The 22,590-nt window shown below is 41.0% G+C and overlaps 1 protein-coding gene across 1 annotated transcript in view; it reads right to left on the bottom strand.

The window, feature by feature from the left end:
• The window catches only part of CREB3L2 (cAMP responsive element binding protein 3 like 2), a 118,480-nt gene extending 112,543 nt beyond the window's left edge, over nucleotides 1-5,937 (bottom strand). Inside the window, exon 1 of the mRNA XM_082661633.1 lies at nucleotides 5,465-5,937. Coding sequence (XP_082517759.1) covers nucleotides 5,465-5,566 — 102 coding nt within the window. The 5' untranslated portion in view covers nucleotides 5,567-5,937. The remainder of the gene's footprint in view (nucleotides 1-5,464) is intronic.
• Nucleotides 5,938-22,590: the final 16,653 nt, after the last annotated feature.

Here is a 22,590-nt window from a genome sequence, read left to right as displayed (position 1 = left end):
TTTCAGAACTGTGCCCAAGCCCACCTTCCCCCAACCCATGTTAACACAATGAGAACAATTTCAGAGACAATAATCTAATTGAATCAAAGATTTTTCACCAAAACAATGAAAATTCTTTAGATCATAAGCTAAATCAGCAACATATATGCAAGGCCGCCTTATGAATAGGGGCCACATGCAGAGGGGTAGTGAGAGCTCCCCCCAGCTCCCCAAATACTCCTCCCCTACTACCTGGCTATTGCCTACAGTTCTCCATTTAGAGATTCAAGAAATTATTGTTAAATATAAACGCCCATTTAGGGGTCATATGTTTAGCTTTACTAATATTGAAATTTTTAGTGTAAGCTTAAAAATCTTTCCTGAGAACAAAATTAAAGAGGAGGAGTTGGAAAGAGAACACCATTACAGTGAGCAACTTGGGGTCCAAGAAGCGAGGGGAACATGACAGGAGTGAAGGTGAAGAAAGGTGAAGTAGGGCCTTGAAGACAAATTATACTGACTTCACAATTCCGTCTCCTACTGGGACTCATTACCTTTATTCAATTGGTGGAGGTCAGGTGACCAGAAGTAATGATTTCTCAAGCCACAAGGACCCAGGGTCCCACTCAGAATCTGGCCAGAGGCCAACAATAGGAGGCGAACATCAAACCAAAAGCTCCCATATCCCAAGGGGGCCCTATCAAGTCTCTGGGCCGCCGAGAGGAAGCGGAAACCACCAGCCTCTCAGACCAGCCATCCACCTTCCGGCAATCACGATGGATGTGGAAGCCAGATGGCCTTCACATCCGCTCACCAGGCAGGTGGAACCGACCCTTAACACCCCACCCTCTGGGCTCAGTCATTTCATTTTAAGAACCAATTGGATATAAAATTTAAGCGCATAACCACTAATAATTCTACAAAGAACTGGATTTACATGAGTTTAGTATTTAAAAGAAGCAGAACTAAATTAGGAGGTTGGAATTAACTGATATACACTACTATATATAAAATAGATAACCAACAAGGACCTTCTTATAGCACAGGAAGCTATACTTAACATTTTGCAATAACCTATAAGGGAAAAGAATCGGAAAAAGAAAAAAAAAAATATATATATATATATAAATGAATCACTGTGCTGTACACCTGAAACTAACATAATATTGTAAATCAACTATACCTCAATAAAATAAAATGAAATACCAAGCAGAAGCTCTGTCATTATCTTTGCAAAGAAAAGGTATCCTATTGTATACCTTAAAAAAAATAATCATTGCAAAAATTGATAAAATCCCCCTTTTCCAGATTGCTAAACTGAGCTATAAGAAAATTACCAAGAGCACGAAGTTTATCATACACAAACCCACTGTTAATCCTCCATCCTCAAAGCCCTTTTCTAGCAAGCACTCCTGCTTCCTCTATTCATTACCCAAGGCCTCCACCAACGCTGGTGGTATTGAGTGAGCACCAGAAACCTCTCTCTCCCCGAGGAAATGCAGGCTAAAATTACCTCTAGTCCAGTTTTATGTGGTGCCTTTAAGTTGTCATTTTTCATTTCCTAAATACTTTCAGGAGGTAAAAGTTTGAACAGTACGAAAGGGATAGTGTGTAAGTAACTCCCTCTCCCTCCTTCCCTCTCTTGACCTCTAGTCCCTCAAGTCCCCTTACCAGAAAAACATCAGCCATCTGTTTCTTGAGCATCCGCCCAGATATAGTCAGTGCATGTAATAATATACATAGATAAGATTTATAGACTGTTTTGCTCCTTAAATTGCAAAATCCCACAGTAAATTCCCAGAAATGTAATTTGCACAGAATCTTACAGGAAACACAACATGAATGTTAGAAACATCCAGCATCCTGGAAGGTTTAGGGGAAGGGACAAGGCTTCTTGCAATGATCTGAAACCATAATATATACACTCCTCATTTTTATATCTGCCATCTTTTCTGAAACCAGTTTTAGCTTGTATCCACTCTAGAAGCAATAGCTTTCCTAAATGTACTACTCACTGATTTAAAATTATATCTCATCATCTGTATGGGAACTATTTTTTCAGCTTCAGGAGGAAGCCCAAAGCTCTAATAATTCAGGATCTAATGAGCAAGTCCAGATTCGCTCTGTGTGGTTCATTATTTTATAGACTTTGAAACGGTCTCCTCTAAGCCTCTGTCCTTGTGGACCCAGAAGTTTTCTTCAGAACTAACCAAATGAGAAAAACACTGCTCCTGATGGCTCACAGAAGCCGCCTCGGAGACGTGACAATCCCAGCCTCGGGCAACTTCTATATTTTTAAAATCAGGTAGGTGACAGTTTTGCTAACACAGGGCATTAGCAATCATGCGTGTGGTAGCTAAATTCCTATTTAGAGCAAAGAGAGTGATCATGCTAGGAAGGGTTGGTGGCCCCACTGCCACCTCAGTTAAATATTAGCTACCCTCAGACTCAGCAATTTCTGGCTCCCCATCCTCTGACTCAGTTCCTTTTAAGTCTGGATCCTCCATTCATACAGCATAGTGGGCAAGAGCTTGGGCTTTGGAGGCAGGTAGACTTGAGTTTAAATGACCTTTTACCAAGTCACTTAAACTCAGTAAGGCTCAGTTTTCTTATCTGTAAAATGACTCCTTCACTGGGTCATTGAGATATCCTCTTTTTTTTTTTTTGGCTGTGCCCTGCAGCATGAGGGATCTTAGTTCCCTGACCAGGGATTGAACCTGTGCCCCCTGCAGTGGAAGCTCGGAGTCTTAACCACTGAACCGCCAGGGAAGTCCCACTGATACATCATTTTTGTAAAGCACTAAGTACAATGCCTTTCATGAGGACCAGCTGCATAATCTATGGGACCTGCTACAAAATGCAAACGTGTGGGCCCTTGTTCAAAAATTATTGAGGATCTCACAATGGTGACAGCAGAGCATCAAAGTGTGGGGCCCTGTGGGACTGCACAGGTGGCAGGCCCATGAAGCCAGCCCTCCCTTTCAGATAATAAATATACAATAGATGGTAGCTATACTATCTTACCAATTTCCCAGCTTACATGTGTACCTTACCCTCCCTGCAGGCTCTCCACTCCCTATGTGATGCCTAATCCACTCAACTTGGAAAGTTTCACTGGGCCATTACACAAACAGGCACTCTGCCTCAGAAGTAACCTGCATTTTTACAAGAAAAAAACTGACAAAAATGGGGGGATCTAAAACAGAAGGTGATGTTACCATAAGCTCATGCCAGACACACTCCCACCTTAGAGCCTTTGCTGTGGCTTTTCATCCTGCTGAGATAACATTCTCCCCTACTTCAGGCCTAGAGTGTAAGCTTCTCAAGGTCAAGAATTTTGAGGTTTTTTTGGTTCACTGATGTATCCCAACTGCTTAGAACAGTGTTTCGCACATAGAAGCTCTTCAATAACCATTCATTGAAAGAACAAATAAATCGTGAGTGAATGCATCATCAGGCCATCCTTTTTCCACTTGGAGGTCAGGTCATTTCTCATTATGGACAAATGGCAATAATAACCAGCTCTGCAACTGGATACCCAAGAGAGTTCAAGAAACAGATGGGAAAGTTATCTATTTTCAAATCTCTGCCAAACTCCCCTTAGTTTAGAAGGAATATAACCCAGTTGTCTGTGCTACCAAATCCAATACGTCTTTCAACACTAATTCATATACTCAGTTTGTGGGCCACGGCTTGCAGCAATGACGAGTGGCATTTTATGTGAGTGAGCTGCCCAGAAGAGAAACACGTCCCTAAGTGGCCTACATAAAAGTAATTAAAAAAAAAAATCAAATTAGAAGAAAAATAATCACCCATCACTGCTTCATTACAATGACATAGAAAAATTAAGCCCTTGCTACCAAAAGGAAGGTAAGGTCTCTACCCCTGCAACTGTGCATAAAGATGTCAGTTAGAGCCAGTCCAAGCTGTCCTGCCTGAAGTTAATGTCACAGTCACGGGTAGCATCTCAAACCCTGGCATAAGATCTCAGAAATGCAAGTCATGAGGCCTGGAGAAAGGGAATGTGGATGCTGTGCATAATTCATCCCACCAGCTGAAAGACAACCCAAAGCATTACAGCTGTGGGATGAGACATTTTCACAGCACTCGTGAGAACAAAAGAGAAGAGCTGCCCCTCGCAAATGGTTAAAATGTGGCCTATGTCAGGAGAAACATCTGGAGATACTATGAGAAGATATTTGACGGCCGGCGTTCTCTGAGCTCTGTCCTGGCGACAGGAAGCACATCTGGGCCCCCAATCCAAAGGCAGCCCACGTAGTGTCCTCGGGACAGACTCAGTGAGCAAAGCCCAGAAGATCACACCACACATCTGGCTTTTGACCCGGCATGAACTTCCACTACCTCTCTGCCCTGCACTCGGCATGTTTTCAACAAGCCATTCTCAGCCACCACAAATGCCTTGGTGGGAATCACAGGGAGGCCCTCATCCCTTTTCCCAAAATAACGTCAGCCAGAGGCAAAGGCCAAAGGGGTGGAGCCTGCAGGCCATTTTGCAAAAGTTTCAAATATCCTGGCACTGACTCCATTAAAAGAATCATGAAGGGGAAATAGCCAAGCCTCTCATTTTCTCATTAGTGTCTCTCTCTATACAAACTCTGCATTTGTAAAAAAGAAACAAAGAGATCTCACAATAAAGTCATACTATCAGTGCTGGCTGTTGGAAACAAAATTTCATTTTGCAAATTTAATACCAAAAACTTGAAATTGAAAACTTTATAAGAAATGTGTGTGCTCTGTGACAGTTTAATGCCCAAAGGGATCTCTGAGGCATAAGACTGAGCAAGGAACTGGTGAGCTGTCCCACCTTCTCCAAAGCCTTTCTGAAATATGCATTGCCTCAGATTTTCCATTCTCCTTTGCTGATCTTTCCTCTGAAGAAGGAGGAAGCAGATTTCTTGGCTGGACAGTTAAAGGAGCCAAATAAAGTAGTCTTCCTCCTAATACGAAGGGGCTTTTTTTCAAAACACACACACACACACACACACACACACACACACACACACACACACACAGGTACACTTCCTAAAATTCAAATAAGATAGTAAAGGAAGAGAAAGAATATGACAGCGAAGGAAAGAAAATGCTACTTTATTTTGCCCAGTTTTTAAAAAATCTTCCCACAACAATTAGTAGCAAACTAAACAGAGGCAGATTATCAAAACATCTACGCCTTCTCCTGCTTTACAGCGCAATAGGAAATGATATAGCATATGTGAAAAGCCCTCGGGGAAAAGAGTATAAGTTGCTGAAGGAATACAAAGCGTCGTTACTATTATCAAAAGTTTAAAAGAGACAGCGGCCCACCTTCACTGTTCAGCTAGAAAAACCACACCTCTCCCCAGATCTCTCCATTCTGGGCATGCTCTTCCCAAATGCTTCCTTCCCAGTTCCCTGTCCCAAGCTGTTCCTTTCATGACACTTCCCCCTCTCAAGCCGCCCCTTCGCCGCCCCGCCAAGTCCTCACCGTGTGATACATGAGAGCCTCGGTTTCTCCGGGCTCTGACAGCTCGCTCAGCTTGCGGTCCCACTGCAGGACGCTCTGCTCCCCGCTCTCCAGCACCTCCATGGTGGTCCGAGGCGCGCTGGGCCGAGGATGCTGAGGGCAGGAGGGGAGCGGGTAGGGCGGCCTCGGAGGGCGAGATCCGCCTCTGCGTGAGTGTGTGTGCGTGTGTGTGCGTATGCGTGTAGCTTATGCACTTAGAAAGGAAAACGTTCGCTCCTCTGCCTGAGAGAGAATTGCCAAGGGCTCCGGTTCAGCGTCCTCGGAGACCTGAGAATCCCCAGAGGAGACAGACTGTCTAGAGATCAGACCGAAGGCTGAGGAGAATAGAGCAGGGTGTGTATCCAAAATAAAGGCAGGAGATCAGTACTCATCCCAAGAAAAGCCCTTCTCAATAAGCTCACTTTCCACTACTGCTCCAGACACAAACTTTGAGATTCCCCAGGGCTCCTCAGCTCTGCTCCAGGACACAGCTATGTCTCCTCCTCCCTCCAGGGCGGGGACCAATCGGATGCTCACTTCTCCCGCCCTACCCAATCAGAAGTCTTTCTCTCCGTCCAGAGGCAGGGGCAGCGAGAAGTCTCCGCCCAAGCTTTGGAATGTGGGCGGGCAGCGCCTTTGACGTCATCGGGGAGCTACTCCGGTTTTACTACCGCCGGCAGCCGAGGTCTGCGGCAGCAGACAAATGGAGTGCTTGAGCCCAGGAGTGATGGACTGGGGGTGCAACCAATGAGGAAGGAGCGCCTGGGAGGGACAGCCAATCAAATAGCGACAAGAATACATTTTATAAGAGGGAGGGTGCGCTCAGTCGCCTGAGAATCCAGAGAAATTAGCGCGCGCGTCTAGGGGAAGAGAGTGCTGCTGGGAGCGCCGATTTACGTACTGTCCTAAATATTTTCAAGTAGTTTAGCTCATTTGAGTCTTTCAGGATTTTTAAAAAATAAGTCACATATTACACACAAATATATTTATATTAGCACATATCTGGCAAATTGTAATTGCTTGTGCTTCAGGTTTTTCTCCTGCTTTCTGTTAGACTCTTCTCCTGACGTGTTTTTTATGGGCTCTCCTTATTCTATTTTTTTCTTTTATTTACCCAACAGACATTGTCGAAAAGAGCCAACGGCTTCCTTTTCCAGGTCATAGAGATTTTACCTCAGTGGAAGAGTCAGACAAACAGGTAAAGAAAGAAACGTATAATGTCAGAAACTGGTAACTGCTGTAAAGAAAAATCAGAGAAAGGTAAGAGGATGGGGCAGATAGATGCTATTTTAGATAGCCATCAGGGTAGGTGACGTTTGGGAACAGACCTGAATGAAATGAGGTTTGGGGAGAAGCTGGTGTCTTACAGACAGCCAAGGAGACAGGTGTGGCTGCGGATTGAGGTGCCAGGGAGTGAGTGAGGGGAGAGGTGGCCTGAGAGATGGGCAGGGGACAGACCACCAGGCCTGCCTATATTGGGAAAGAGATAGCCTCTTCTAAATTATTTTTCCTCAACTTGTGATTTTTTTTCCTCCTTTCAGACTCCTTTTTTTTAAATTAATTTTTATTGGAGTATAGTTGCTTTACAATATTGCGTCAGACTCCTTTTAAGGAAACAAAGTGCTTGCATATATAGTTTGCTCATTTTAAATGTAAGGGAGTCTTTGCCAGTTGTCTCTAGAAGTTTCTTACAGTGGCACATTCCGGTATGGAGGTGTTACTTTGTTCCCTTCGCAAGTATTTTTTTGGTGGATAGGGTCAGTCCAATTTTGTCTTAGAACTCTATGGTGTCTTTAAGTGGTAGTTTATTATAGAAACTGTTCCATTTGTCTGGTCCTATCTCCTGGGTCGTTGGAGAATATTTTAATGCGTAAGTAGAAATTCTAGTTTATGGGCCCCGTACCTTCCTTGTAAAATAGTTTTCTCATTTTTCTCTTAGTCCTTGGTTTTTATTTTCCAGTCTGCTACCTCCTTCACCACATCCTTTTCATAGATCACCTTTTCAATTTTTAGCAACTTTTTCCATTTTTCTTAGCATAAGACTCAGCATGAGCAAGTGAGGTAAGAAACATGTACACCCTCCTTCAACTGGAATACAAGCATGTATCTGTCAAACATTTCTGCCTTAGGCAACGTCAGTCCCTGGTTTTGCCCCATGTGGTTGGCAGTTTCTAAGATGGCTCCGATGATCCTGCTTCCTGGTGTTCACACCCTCTGAAACTGCCTCCCCTTGAGCATAGGCTGGACCCGGGGCCTTCCTTCTAGCAAAGGGAATGTGGCAAAAGTGATGGAATGTCAAAAAATATTCTGGCTCCTGTCTGGCTCGTTCTCTCCTCCTCTCGTTTGCTTGCTCTGATCTGTGAGCTGCCCTATGGAGAGGCCCACATAGCAAGGAACTGAGGAAGGTGTCCAACTAACAACCAGCAAGGAACTGAGTCCCTCAATCCGATAACGCAGGAGCAACTGGACCCTGTTAATATAACCACTTGAGTGACTGTGGAAGCAGATCCTCCCCGAGTTGAGCCTTGAGATGACTGCAGCCTTGCGAGAGACCCAGAGTCAGAGGACTCAGCTATGCGATGCCCAGATTCCTGACCCGCACAAACTAAAGGTAAGAAGTTTATATTGTTTTAAGCCACTGACTTTTTCCTTCATAAAATCAGTAACATAGTACTTGGTTTCCTAAATGCTTGGTTAAATTTATCTGTATTGCCATAGTAATAGAGTAATGTCACAATTCCTACATGGTTTTTCAGCCTCCTTTGTTGCATGTATGCTTCTCCCATTCAAGGTATGAAGACTTCTCACCAGCACATTTCTTGTTCTATATCTTGAGTCTAGAGTTTGTCCCTTCCCCTAACATAATTAGGACTTAACAATTTAGCTGACTTTTTTTCCAGCTTCTCTGGCATCCCTTAAAAAGTAGCAGCACTCAGGAATTCCCTGGCAGTCCAGTGGTTAATACTCGACAGTTTCACTGTGGTGGCCCAGGTTCAGTCCCTGGTGGGGGAACCAAGATCCTGCAAACTGCACAGCGCCACCAAAAAAACAAAACAAAGTAGCAGTGCTTGCTCCCCTGTCTGGTTTTGGGTTTGGTTTTGTTTGGTTTTTTTGAGATATAATTGACATATCACACTTATTAGTTTCAGGTGTACAACATAATGATTCGATATTTATATATATTGTGAAATGATCACCACAATGTCTAGTTATAGCCACCATGCTGTATATTATAGCCCCAGGACTTATGTATTGTATTTTATAACTGGAAGATTGCCTTTTGGCTCCCTTCGCCCATTTTGCCCACCCCCAACCCCTGCCTGGGAATCACCAGTCTCTTTGTATCCATGAGTTTGCTTGTATGTTTGTTTAGACTCCACCCAAGTGAGATTATACAGTATTTGTCTTTCTTTGTCTGGCTTATTTCAGTTACCATAATGCCCTCAAGGTCCATCCATGCTGTTGCAAATGCCAGGATTTTCTTTTTTTTTTTTTTTTTTGCGGTACGCGGGCCTCTCACTGTTGTGGCCTTTTCCGTTGCGGAGCACAGGCTCCGGACGCGCAGGCTCAGTGGCCATGGCTCACGGGCCCAGCCGCTCCGCGGCATGTGGGATCTTCCCGGACCAGGGCACGAACCTGTGTCCCCTGCATCAGCAGGAGGACTCTCAGCCACTGCACCACCAGGGAAGCTCCAGGATTTCCTTCTTTTTAATGGCTGAATAACATTCCGGTTTATACATATACCACATTTTCTTTATCCATTCATCCACTGATGGATGAATGTGTCTTGGCTATTATAAATAATGCTTCAAGGAACGTGGGGGTCAGGATATCTTTTTGAGTTAGTGGGTTTTTTTTCCGTTGGTTAAACAGCCAGAAGTGGAATTGCTGGATCATAGGATAACTGTATTTTTAAGTTTTTGAGGAACTCCATACTGATTTCCAGAGTGGCTGCACCAATTTACATTTGCACCAACAGTGTACAAGTTTTCCCTTTTCTCCACATCCATGCCGTCTCTTGTTTTTTCTTGTCATTTAACAGCTATCCTAACAAGTGTGAGGTGATATCTCATTGTGGTTTTGATTTGCGTTTCCCTGATGACTAATGATGTTGAGCACCTTTTCATATTCCTGTTGGCCATCTGTATATCTTCTTTTTTTTTTAAGTTATTTATTTATTTATTTGGCTGCATTGGGTCTTCGTTGCTATACACGGGCTTTCTCTAGTTGTGGCGAGCAGGGGCTACTTGGTGTGCAGGCTTCTCATTGCGGTGGCTTCTCTTGTTGCGGAGCACGGGCTCTAGGTGCATGGTCTTCAGTAGTTGTGGCACGCAGGCTCAGTAGTTGTGACGCGTGGGCTTAGTTGCTCCACGGCATATGGGATCTTCCCGGACCAGTACTCAAACCCATGTCCCCTGCGTTGGCAGGCGGTTTCTTAACCACTGCACCACCAGGGAAGTCCCTGTATATCTTCTTTAGAAAAATGTCTATTCAGATCCTCTGTCCATTTTTTAATCAGATTTTTGTGTGTTTTTTGCTATTTAGTTATACAAATCTTTTATTTTTTGGATATTAAACCCTTATCAGGTATGTGACTTGCATATATTTTTTCCCATTTAATAGGTTGCCTTTTCATTTTGCAGTTGCTTTCCTTTGCTGCACAAAAGACTTTTGGTTTGATGTAGTCTCAGTTTTTAATTTTTGCTTTTGTTCCCTTTGCTTGGTGACAAATCCAAAAAAAATCATTACCAAGGCAAATGTCAAGGATCTTACCACCCATGTTTTCTTCTAGGAGTTTTAGGGCTTCAGGTCTTATGTTCAAGTCTTTAATACATTTTGAGTTAATTTTTGTGTATTATGTAAGATAGTGGTCCAGTGTCACTCTTTTGCATGTGACTGTTCAGTTTTCCCAACATCGTTTGTTGAAGAGACTGTCCTTTTTTCATTGTATATTCTCAGATCCTTTGTCATAAATTAATTGAACATGTATGCATGGGTTTATTTCTGGGCTTTCTATTCTGTTACATTGATCTGTGTGTCTGTTTTTATGCCAATACAATAATTTTTTGATTATTATAGCTTTGTAATGTAGTTTGGAATCGGGAAGCATGATGCCTTCAACTTTGGTCTTCTTTCTCAAGATTGCTTTGGCTATTTGGGGTCTTTTCTGGTTCCATACAAATTTTAGGATTGTTTGCTCTACTTCTGTGAAAAATGCCATTGGAATTTTGGTAGTGACAGCATTGAAACTGTAGATCACTATGGGTAGTATGGACATTTAACAACATTAATTCTTCCAATACATAAATGGAATATCTTTCCATTTATTTGTGTCTTATTCAATTTCTTTCATGAGTGTCATACAGTTTTCCATGTGTAGGTCTTCCACCTCCTTGGTTAAGTTTATTCCAAGGTATTTTATTCTTTTTCATGCAATTGTAAGTGAAATTATTTTCTTAATGTATCTTTCTGATAGTTCATTATTAGTGTATGGAAATGCAACATATTTTTACAATTGATTTTTGTATCCTGCCACTTTACTGAATTTGTTTTTTAGTTCTTAGAGTTTTTTGCTGGAATCTTTAGGGTTTGCTACATATAATATCATGTCATCTGCAAACAGTGACAGTTTCCTTCTTCCTATCTGGATGCCTTCTATTTCTTTTTCATGTACCTGTTGCTCTGACTAGGACTTCAATATTATTTTGAACAAAAGTGGTGAGGGTGGGAATACCTGTCTTGTCCCCGATCTTAGAGGAAAAGCTTTCAGATTTTCACCATTGAGTATGATGTTAGCTGTTGGCTTCTCATATATGGCCTTCATTATGTTGAGGTACATTTCCTCTATACTCACTTCTGAGATTTTTATCATAAATGAGTGTTGAATTTTGTCAGATGCTTTTTCTGCACCTTTTGAGATGATCATGTAATTTTTGTCCTTTATTTTGTTAATGTAATATATCACATTGATTGATTTGTGGATATTGAATCATCCTTGCATCGCTAGAATAAATCCCACTTGATCATGGTATATGATCCTTTTAATGTATTGTTGAATTTGGTTTGCTAGTATCTTATTGAGGATTTTTGCATCTGTGTTCATTAGTGATATTGGTCTGTCTTTTTCTTTTCTTGTGGTGTCCTTGTCTGGGTTTCATATCAGAATAGTGCTGGCTTGGTAAAATGAGTTTGGAAGTATTCTCTTTTCTTTTATGTTTTGGAAAAGTTTGAGAAAGATTGGTATTAATTCTTCTTTAAATGTGTGGTAGAATTCAGCAGTGAAACCATCTGGTCCTTGACTTTTGTTTGTTGGGAGGATTTAATCAAAATCAACTGATTCGGGGCTTCCCTGGTGGCGCAGTGGTTGAGAGTCTGCCTGCCAATGCAGGGGACACGGGTTCATGCCCTGGTTCGGGAAGATCCCACATGCCGCGGAGTGCCTGGGCCCGTGAGCCATGGCCGCTGAGCCTGCGCGTCCGGAGCCTGTGCTCCGCAATGGGAGAGGCCACAACAGTGAGAGGCCCACGTACCGCAAAAAAAAAAAAAAAAATCAACTGATTCAATCTCCTTATTAGTAATCAGTCTTTTCAGATTTTCTTTCTTCCTGATTTAGTCTTGGTAGGTTTATGTTTCTAGGAATTTATCTATTTCTTCTAGGTTGTCCAATTTGTTGGTGTATGTTCATAGTAGTCTCTTAAGAGCTTTTGTATTTCGGGACTTCCCTGGTGGTCCAATAGGTTAGACTCCACACTCCCAATGCAGGGGGCCCAGGTTTGGTCACTGGTTGGGCGGCGAACTAGATCCCACATGCCTGACGCAACTAAGAGTCTGCATGCCACAACTAAGAAATGCACATGCCACAACTAAGAAGTCCACATGCTGCAACTAAGAAGCCTACATGCCGCAACTATGAGCCCGCATGCCGCAACTAAAAGATCCTGCATGCCACAACGAATATCCCATGTGCCACAACTGAGACCCTGTGCAGCCAAAATAAATAAATAAATTTTTTTTAAAAAAGATCTTTTGTATTTCTGCATTTACTTTAGTGTTCTCTCCTTTTTTTTCTCGGTGGGTCTAACTAAAAATTTGTCAACTTTGTTTATCGTTTCAAAAAACCAGATCTTAGTTTCACTGATCTTTTCTATTGTCTTTGAATTTCTGTTTTGTTTGTATATGCTGTGATCTTGGTTATTTTCTTCCTTCTACTAACTTTGGGCTTCATTTTTTCTCCCTTTTTAAATTCCTTGAGGTTGTTTAGTTGATATATTTCTTGTTTCTTAATGTAGGCATTTATCACTGTGTTTTTGCTGCATCCCATAAGTTTTAGTATGTTGTATTTCCATTGTCCTTTGTCTCAAGGTATTTTTGATCTTTCTTTTGATTTCCTGTTTGACCCATTAGTCGTTCAGTAGCATGTTGTTTAATCCCCACATACATTTGAATTTTCTAATTTGCTTCTTGTAACTGATCTCTAGTTTCATACCACTGTGGTTAGAAAAGATGCTTGATAATGATTTCAATCTTCTTAAATGTATTAAGACTTGTTTTGTGGCCTAACATGATCCATCCTGTACACTTGAAAAGAATGAGTATTCTGTTGCTTTTGGATGGAATGGTGTGTGTGTGTGTGTGTGTGTGTGTGTGTATACATATATATAAGTTGATGTGGTCTAACCTGTCATTTAAGGCCTTATTGATTTTCTTTCTGGACGACCTATCCATTGATGAGAGTGGGGTATTAAAAGTGCCTACTATTATTGTATTGCTGTCTATTTCTCCCTTTAGATGTGTTAATATTTACTTTATATATTTAGGTGCTTCTATTTTGGGTGCATAAATATTTACAAATGTTATATTCTCTTGTTGGATTGACCCCTTCATCACTATATAATGACCTTCTTTGTCTCTTATTACCGTCTTTCTCTTAAAGTCTATTTTGTCTGATATAAGTATAGCTATCCCAGCTTTCTTTTGGTTTCCATTTGTATGAAATATTTTTCCATTTGTTCACTTTCAGTCTGTGTGTGTTCTTATATCTGAAGTGAGTATCTTATAGGGAACATATAAATGTGTCTTGTCTTTTTATCTATTCAGCCACTCTGTCTTTTGATAGGAAAATTTAGTCCATTTACATTTAAAGGAATTATCGATAGGTATGTAATTGTTGCCATTTTAATTGTTTTCTAGCTGGTTTATAATTCCTCGGTTCCTTTCTTCTTCTCTTGGTCTCTTCCTTTGTGATTTAGTGATTTGCTATAATGGTAATTCTAGATATCTTTCTTTTTATATTTTTTGTATCTAGTATAGGTTTTTGCTGTGTGGTCACCATGAGGCTTACAGAAAACAACTTGTATTTATCATAATCTATTTTAAGTTGATAATAACTTAAGTTTGAATGCAGTCTAAAGCTCTCCCTTTTATCCCCCATTTTGTTTTTGATATCACAATTTACATCTTTTTATCTTGTGTATCCATTAAAAATTAGTGTATAATCTACGACAAAGGAGGCAAGAATACACAATGGAGAAAAGACAGTCTCTTCGATATGTGGCACTGGGAAAGCTGGACAGCTGCATGTAAAAGAATGAAATTAGAACATTCTCTAACACCATACACAAAAATAAACTCAAAATGGATTAAAGACCTAAATGTAAAACCATATACTCTAAAACTATTAGAGGAAAACATAGGCAGAACACTCTTTGACATAAATCACAGCAATATCTTTTTCGATCTGTCTCCTAGAGTAATGCAAATAAAAACAAACAAATGGGACCTAATTAAACTTAAAAGCTTCTGTACAGCAAGGGAAACCATAAACAAAATGAAAAGACAACCTACAAAATGGGAGAAAATATTTGCACATGATGCAACTAACAAGGGATTAACCTCCAAAATACACAAACAGCACATGCAGCTCAATATCAAAAAAATAAACAATCCAATCAAAAAATGGGCAGAAGATCTAAATAGACATTTCTCCAAAGAAGACATACTTGGCCAAAAAGCATGTAAAAAGATGCTCAACGTCACTAATTATCAGAGAAAAGCAAATCAAAACTACAATGAGGTGTCACCTCACACCAGTCAGAATGGCCATCATCAAAAAGTCTACAAACAATAAATGCTGGAGAAGGTGTGGAGAAAAGGGAACACTCCTACATGTTGGTGGGAAGGTAAATTGATAACAGCCACTATGGAGAACATAGTATGGAGTTTCCTTAAAAAACTAAAAATAGAGCTACCATATCATCCAGCCATCCCACTCCTGGGCATATATCTGGAGAAAACCATACTTTAAAAAGATACATGCACTCCAGTGTTTATTGCAACACTATTTACAGTAGCCAAGACATGGAAACAAGTTAAATGTCCATCAACAGAGGAATGGATAAAGCAGATGTTGTACATATATGCAGTGGAATATCATTCAGGCATAAAAAGAATGAAATAATGCCATTTGCAGCAACATGGATGGATCTAGAGATTATCATACTAAGTGAAGTAAGTCTGAAAGATAAAGAGAATATCATATGATATCATTCGTATGTGGAATCTAAAAAAATGATACAAATGAACTTATGTATAAAATAGAAACAAACTCACAGACATCGAAAACAAATTTATGGTTACCAAAGGGGAAAGGTAGGGGGAGGGATAAATTAGGAGTTTGGGATTAACATATACACACTGCTATATATAAAATAGGTAATCAACAAGGACCTACTGTATAGCACAGGGAACTCTACTCAGTACTCTGTAATAACCTATATGGGAAAAGAATCTGAAGAATAGATATAAGTACATGTATAACTAAATAACTCTGCTGTACACCTGAAACTAACACAACATTGTAAATCAACTATACTCCAATATAAAATACAATTATTTTTAATACCAAAAAAAAAAAAAAACCAAATTAAAAAAAAAACTTCCCCAGGCCAGTTAAAGTTAGAATTGTATTATTTTATTTACACTCTTATAATGTCCATATAAAATGTCCATACAGTATAATGTTCAAAGGAGAAAAGGGTGCTATAATAAAGAAAAATATATATTAAATCATATCCCATAAACTGGATAATTAAAAAACTATAATTTTAATATCAAATATGATTTTTATTATATATTTGATTACCTTATTATAACTGTAAGTTTTGTAAGTTCTATAAATCAAGGAATTATCTAGTTTTGTATTTAGAACTTTTCCAATGTCTGATACAATGTCACATACAACTTTCTGTGTATTTTATAATGTTCATTAAATAAATTAAAGAAAAAGATTATTGTAGTTATAGTTATTTACTCTTTTGTCTTTTAACCTTTATACTAGTTTCGTGATTTACCAGTGAGCTTTTACTGTCATATGTTTTCCTGTTAGTGCCCTTTTGTTTTAGCTTAAAGAAGTTTCTTTAACATTTATTTTAAGGCCAGATGAACCCCTTTTGCTTTTGCTTGTCTGGAAAACTCTTTATCTCTCCTTCAATTCTGAAGGACACCTTTGCCAGGTAGAATATTCTTGATTGGAAGTTTTTTTCTTTCAGCATTTTGAATATATTGTGCCACTCCTTTCTGTCCTGCAAAGTTTCTGCTGAAAAATCTGCTGCTAGTTTTATGGGAGTTACCCTTGTACATAACAAATTGTTTTTCTCTCACTGCTTTTAAGATTCTTTCCTTGTCTTTAAATTTTGACACTTTGATTTTAATGTAACTTCATGTGGTTCTCTTTGATGTGTTCATCTTATTTGGAACTTTCTGGGCTTCCTGGATATGGGTGTCTGTTTCTTTCCCAGGTTAGGGAATTTTTCAGCCATTATTTCTTCACATATGTTTCTGCCCCTTTCTCTCTCTCTTCTCTTTCTGGGTCCCCATAATGCAAATGTTGGTCCCCTTGCTGTTGTCCCATAAGTTCCTTAAACTACTCTTATTTATTATTTTTTCTTTTTGCTGCTCTGATTGGATGAGTTCCACTGCCCTGTCTTTGAGTTCACTAACCTTTCTTCCACTTCATCTAGCCTGCTGTTGAAGCCCTTTATTGTATTTTTCAGTTCAGGTGTTGTATTCTTCAGCTCTGTGACTTCAGTTGGTGCTTTGTTATATTTTCTTTTTATTGAAATTCTCACTTTAGTTCATCCATTCTTCTCTTGAGCTCAGTGAGACTCCTTATGACCATTATTTTGAACTGTTTATCAGACAAATCACTTATCTCTGTTTCATTAAGGTCTTTTTCTGAGGTTTTTTCTTGTTCTTTTGTTTGGAACATGTCACTCTGTTTCTTCATTTTTTTCTTTGACTCTCTTTGCTCATTTCTATACATTAGCTAGAATAGCCATTTCTCCCAGTCTTGAAGGGCTGTCCTCATGTAAAAGGTTATTGTCCAACCCTGCCTTAACTCTTGGATATCTCTCACACCATTATGACTGTCCAAGCAACATAGTTTATTCTTAGTGGTTCACAGAGGTTGAGACTATGCCAAGACCTGTTAGTATCCCAAAGGGAAGGCTCTCAGTCAGCACTGAGATTTAGGCTGCTTGGAAGTCAGACCTGTAGGCAGCAGGTTGTAAAGTATGCAAATACACCTCTTTCAGGGAAAGACTGGAGATGGGCATTTCTGCCTGGTCCCTCTGCACTGAGCCCTGGGTGATAGGCAGTTAAGAGCTGTTTCTTTGTTTGGTACTGTCTCACTGAACCCAAGAACACAAGCCCCACTGGCCACTCTGGCAGGCTATCAAGGGATGTGTTTTTTGGGTCACAGCCACAAAACGCCAGTGAGCCAGACAGGTACACAGCTCTTTTCTCAGAGACCCAACAACCTGGGGTGGGGCAGAGGAAGAGTGTGAAGATGGTATCCACTGGCCTTCCTAGTCTCTGGAGAGGATCGTAGTCAGTTCCTAGATGTGTTGAATTAGAAACCTACTCCTCAGGCCACAGCTGTCAAGGTAAACTAATAGACCTCTTTGACAGAAAGACTGGGGATATGTTCCAGTCTGCTGTCTCTTCACTGTGCCCTAGTGGGGAAAGGGTAACTGGTTAAGGACTCGTTCTCCGTTTGTCACAGTCTTGTGAGACCCACTAGTGTAAGACTTGCTAGCCACCAGAGGCAGGTGATCAAGAGGTGTCTCCTGGGCGGCAACCACAAGCATCAGACAAGTTCACAAGCTCCTTTCCAGGAGATACTGGCAACCTGGAGTGAGGCAGAGGGAAAACTCATATATGGTGCCTGCTGGCCAGTGTCTTTGGAAAGTATTTCATCTGCCCCTAGATGTGTGTTAAATAAGTTGCCTGCCCCTCACTCCAAAGCTTTAAGATAAGCAAATACGACTACTTCACAGAAAGACCAGATGCATTTCAGTGGGGTGCTTCAGCATTGGGTCCTGTAGGGTAGCCAGGGGAGTCCGTAAGAGCCCTTTAATAACTGTTTCTCAGTTCGCTATAATTTTGTGGGTCTCGTGGACACAAGCCCCGTTGGCTTCCAAAGCCAGATGTCTTGGGAGCTCATCTCTCAGGTGCTGGTCTTAAAAGCTGGGGTGGCAGATGTAGGGTTCAAGCCCTTCACTCCTCAGGGGGAAGCTCAGGGTTGTGAGTTCCCCCCCAATTGTGGGTCACTGCACCAGGTGTGGGTTCATGGTGAGACTGTGTCTCAGCCTCTCCTACCCATTTTGATGTGGTTTTTTTCTTGTTTGCTTGCCGTGTAGGAGTCACTCAGCTCATTTAGGGGTTTCTTTCAGAGGAAATCGTTCCATGTATAGCTGTAGATTTGGTGCGTACATGAGAGGAGGTGAGTTCGGGATTCTCCTATGTTGTTATTGTTGCCTTAAAAAAAAAGCACAACCTAAAAGTTGAGAATTATGTTTTATTTGGTGAACTTTCTGAGGACTCCAGCCTGAGAGGCAGCCTCTCAAACAGCTCTGAGGGACTGCTCTGAAGAGGTAAGGCAGGAGCTGAGCTATAGAGGGGGTTTTGCAACAAAAACCATGTCGTCAGAACATCAAAAGATTACTGTGAATTAAAGAAAACCAGACATCTCAATTTAATGCATTTAGCACTTTTCTGTGCATGGGAAGATGCAAGAGTCTGCACTCATTGAAATCCTTCCTTTGATATGGACCTTATCTAAGGCCAGTATCCTATCCTTTCCCATCCTGATTCCCCTCAGGGTTCACCAAAGGGGGCTGTAGTGGCTGAAGGCTTGATGTCCACAATACCCTTTGTTTGCTGATATGTCAGGGGCATTCTTAGTCCACATTATCTTGTCCCCTGTCTATTCTTGATAGATAAATGGTTTGTCTCTGAACATTGCTTTAATGATTCTGAAGACACAAGTATCTATTTCGTTCTATAACGCTCTTGGCTTTCTATCACACTTTGAGAGTTTTCATTCTATTTCACTTTATTCTATCCCGTAATTCTAGTTTACAATGGGAGCAAAATTTTACTGCTCCTTGATGTTCCTTCTTTTAATTCTCCCTATTCTAACCATATTCAGTTTAACAAAGACAGTTTCCAGCATTGAGGAATTACTTTCCGTTATCATTACTTAACTAGAAATGGTGTCTTTCTATTTCACAGTCATTATTATTTCCTGCACATAGCACACAGAGGAGAGGTGATGTCTGGGAGAATCCCTCCCTAGAAAATGAGGGATTACAGGAGTGGCTATGGAGTCCTTTAACCCTGAGGGATCCTGAAAAAAATGGTATGAGAACCCTGAGAATCAAGATAAAGAATCAAACAAAAGGAGGAGGTGAAGGGAGATGCTCTCAACCTCTGAGGAGTCAGCCCTGAGGAGACAGTGAGCTGGACAGGGCTGGAGGGCGCAAGTACCTTGGCTTCACATACAATTGCTTGTTGACAGAGAATAGCCCCTGCGGCAGGTCCTGGGTGGTCCCACTCTGCCTGAAGCCTAGGAAACAAATTCTCCCTTGATTTCTGAGAGGGCGCTAGGAAAGCCTAGAGAGCTTGGAAAATCTACTTAAAAATCTGTAAAAAATCTTCCCATCCTGGCAAGATCAGAGATGGCAGAGCCGATGTGGAGCCGCCGTGAAGCCGCTGTGAAGAACAGGAACTGCTGCAGGTGTGGGCAGTTGCAGCCACGTGTTGCTGGCCCGCCTGCACCTTTGCTGCCCTCAGAAGATCTTGGCTACACCCTCCAGTGCCACAAGGCAGCTTCCCAATCACGTTCTGAGTCTGTGCTCACGTTAATTTGCCAGTGAGCCTGAGCTGGCTAATACACTACAGCTTCTTTTAAAATGTGAGAGAACATTTTCTCAGCCAACTGGCTGTGTGTGTGTGTGTGTGTGTGTGTGTGTGTGCCTTAACTTTTTATTTCAATGGGTTTATTAAGGTATAATTTACATGTAATAAACTACACATGTTAAAGCCGACACATATTTGAAAAGTTTTGACCCATGAAACCACCACAGTGAAGGTAATGAACGTATTCATCACCCATAATAATTTCCTATTTTGCCCCTTTATAATCCCTGCCTCCCACTCTTCATCCACCTCCCTCTGCCAGACATTCATTTATCTGATTTCTGTCACTATAGATTAAATTGTAGTTCCTAGAGTTTTATATAAATTGGAGTCATATACTATGTTCTCCCTTTTGAGAGAATAGCATAAATATATTTCAGTCAGCATAAATTTTTTTTTTTTTTTTGCGGTATGCGGGCCTCTCACTGTTGTGGCCTCTCCCATTGCGGAGCACAGGCTCCGGATGCACAGGCTCAGTGGCCATGGCTCACGGGCCCAGCCGCTCCACGGCATGTGGGATCTTCCCAGACCGGGGCACGAACTCGCGTGCCCTGCATTGGCAGGCGGACTCTCAACCACTGCACCACCAGGGAAGCCCAGCATAAATATTTTTATTTTTTTGTTTTTTAAATTTTATTTTATTAAATAGCATTAAAAGTGTGAAACAGCACAAAAGTGTGAAAAATGTAACATTAAATAGACCACACAAATGACGTATGTTTATATACAATGGAATATTACTCAGCCTTAAAAAGGGATGAAATTGGGTCATTTGTAGGGATGTGGATGGACCTGGAGACTGTCATACAGAGTGAAGTAAGTCATAAAGAGAAAAACAAATATATTAGTGCATATATGTAATCTAGAAAAATGGTACAGATGAACCAGTCTGCAAGGCAGAAATAGAGACGCAGATGTAGAGAACAAACATATGGACACCAAGGGGGGAAAGCGGGGGTGGGATGAATTGGGAGATTGGATTGACATATATACACCAATATGTATCAAATAGATAACTAATAAGAACCTACTGTGTAAAAAATAAATAACATTGGCTAACTGTTTGAAAATAAAATTTTATAACCCCTACCTTACAACTTATGTGGAAATACACTTCAGATGGACTAAGGATGTGAGTGTAAAAGGAAACGAAGCTGTTCAGAGTAGAAGTAAAACACTTACAATTTTAGTGTGAGAGTGATCAAGGCATAATATGCAGGAAACATATAGGAAAAGCTAGATTTGTATATACCTAGATATATGTGTGTATGTATGTATATATGTGTATATATTTATATACACATATATATATCCACACAGAATATGTAACTTAAATATCATTAAAATGTTATACATGCTGTTGTTAACCCGAATATTTTTTAGTGAAGGTCTTTTTTTTAATTGCTTTTCCCTCTACTCCCAGCCCATCTCATGTAAACAATGTTAACAGCCTGATATGTACCCTTCCACACTTTGCTTTGTGCTCATATAGTTCTGTACAAATACACACACATATAGGGGAGCTTGTTACATTATGCACACTTCCCTGCATTTTGCTTTTCTTACTTAACAGTAGATCTTGAAAATCCCCCAAGTCCTGCAATATAGATCTAATGAATTTTTGTTAATGACTGACTAAAAAAGGACTATGAAAAGATAACTGAGACATACTTAAAATTTTAATAGTTTGCTTGAGCAAAAAGCGATTTGAAGTGGGCAGCAGTGAATCTAGCAGATAGAAAGGAGCTCCAAGGAGCTGTACAAAACGAAAGACTTACAGACAAAAGGGAGCCGGAACAAGGAAGTTAACAGTGGGCCAAAAAAATCAGGTTGGTTATGGCAAGGTTATTTTCCTTTAGGGGATGGCAGGCGTCTATCAGGCAGTTTACCTAATGCTGATCAGGAGATTCCATTTCTGGCGGAGCAGAAACTCTATTTATGTTAAGTCTCAGTTTGGTGGCACTTAGCATAAGTGACTCCATTTGGGGCCTGTTGTCTTATTTTAACAGGATAAAGCACTTTTTATTCCCCAATTGATAAGCATTTATTCCATTTCCAGATTTTACTTCTAGAAACATCAATTATATGAAATGGGTTAATACGCCTTTTTCTTTTGAATTTCCCTATAAGTGACCTTCTCCTAGTAATGGAAGATTAGGTTCCGATTGTTGCATTTGACAGCCTGCAGAGCACCTGGTGCCCAGAGAGCGGGAATGGGGTCCCAGGAGTGGAAGACTGGAAGGAGTAGGGAAATTAAAGGGCGTGAAGGGCCGGGAAGAGACAGAGGCCTCAAAGATCGATTTTGCCATGCCATATTTTTTGCCTCAAACCAGTGTATGCCCCTCACCTTAGGATATTGTTCGTGATATGTCACAGGAGAAGGTGGTGGAGGCCAGAGATTACTAGAAGGAGGATGGAAGACACAACCAAACTGAAACAAAACATCTGAACTAGAAAGGACAGGAACTTGTGTTTCAGCCAGAATTTTGTTCATTTCTACAACACTGCCACCATGTGGCTATAGAAGAACATTGCAGCTAGCAAACCTGAAGTTGTGGGTTGGAAGAGCTGAGTAGTCATTAAAAAGAACGATCTCTTGGGACTTCCCTGGTGGTGCAGTGTTAAGAATCCGCCTGCCAATGCAGGGGACACAGGTTCGAGCCCTGGTCTGGGAATATCCCATGTGCTGTGGAGCAACTAAGCCCGTGCACCACAACTATTGAGCCTGTGCTCTAGAACCCGCGAGCCACAACTGCTGAGCCCGTGTGCCACAACTACGGAAGCCCATGCACCTAGAGCCCGTGCTCTGCAACAAGAGAAGCCACTGCAGTGAGAAGCCCACGCACTGC

The sequence above is a fragment of the Grampus griseus genome (assembly GCF_964374135.1).
Source record: "Grampus griseus genome assembly, chromosome: 9".
NCBI classification, from domain to species: Eukaryota; Metazoa; Chordata; class Mammalia; order Artiodactyla; family Delphinidae; genus Grampus; species Grampus griseus.
Note: the sequence above shows the minus strand (reverse complement) of the source record. Positions and strands in the feature narration are given on the sequence as shown.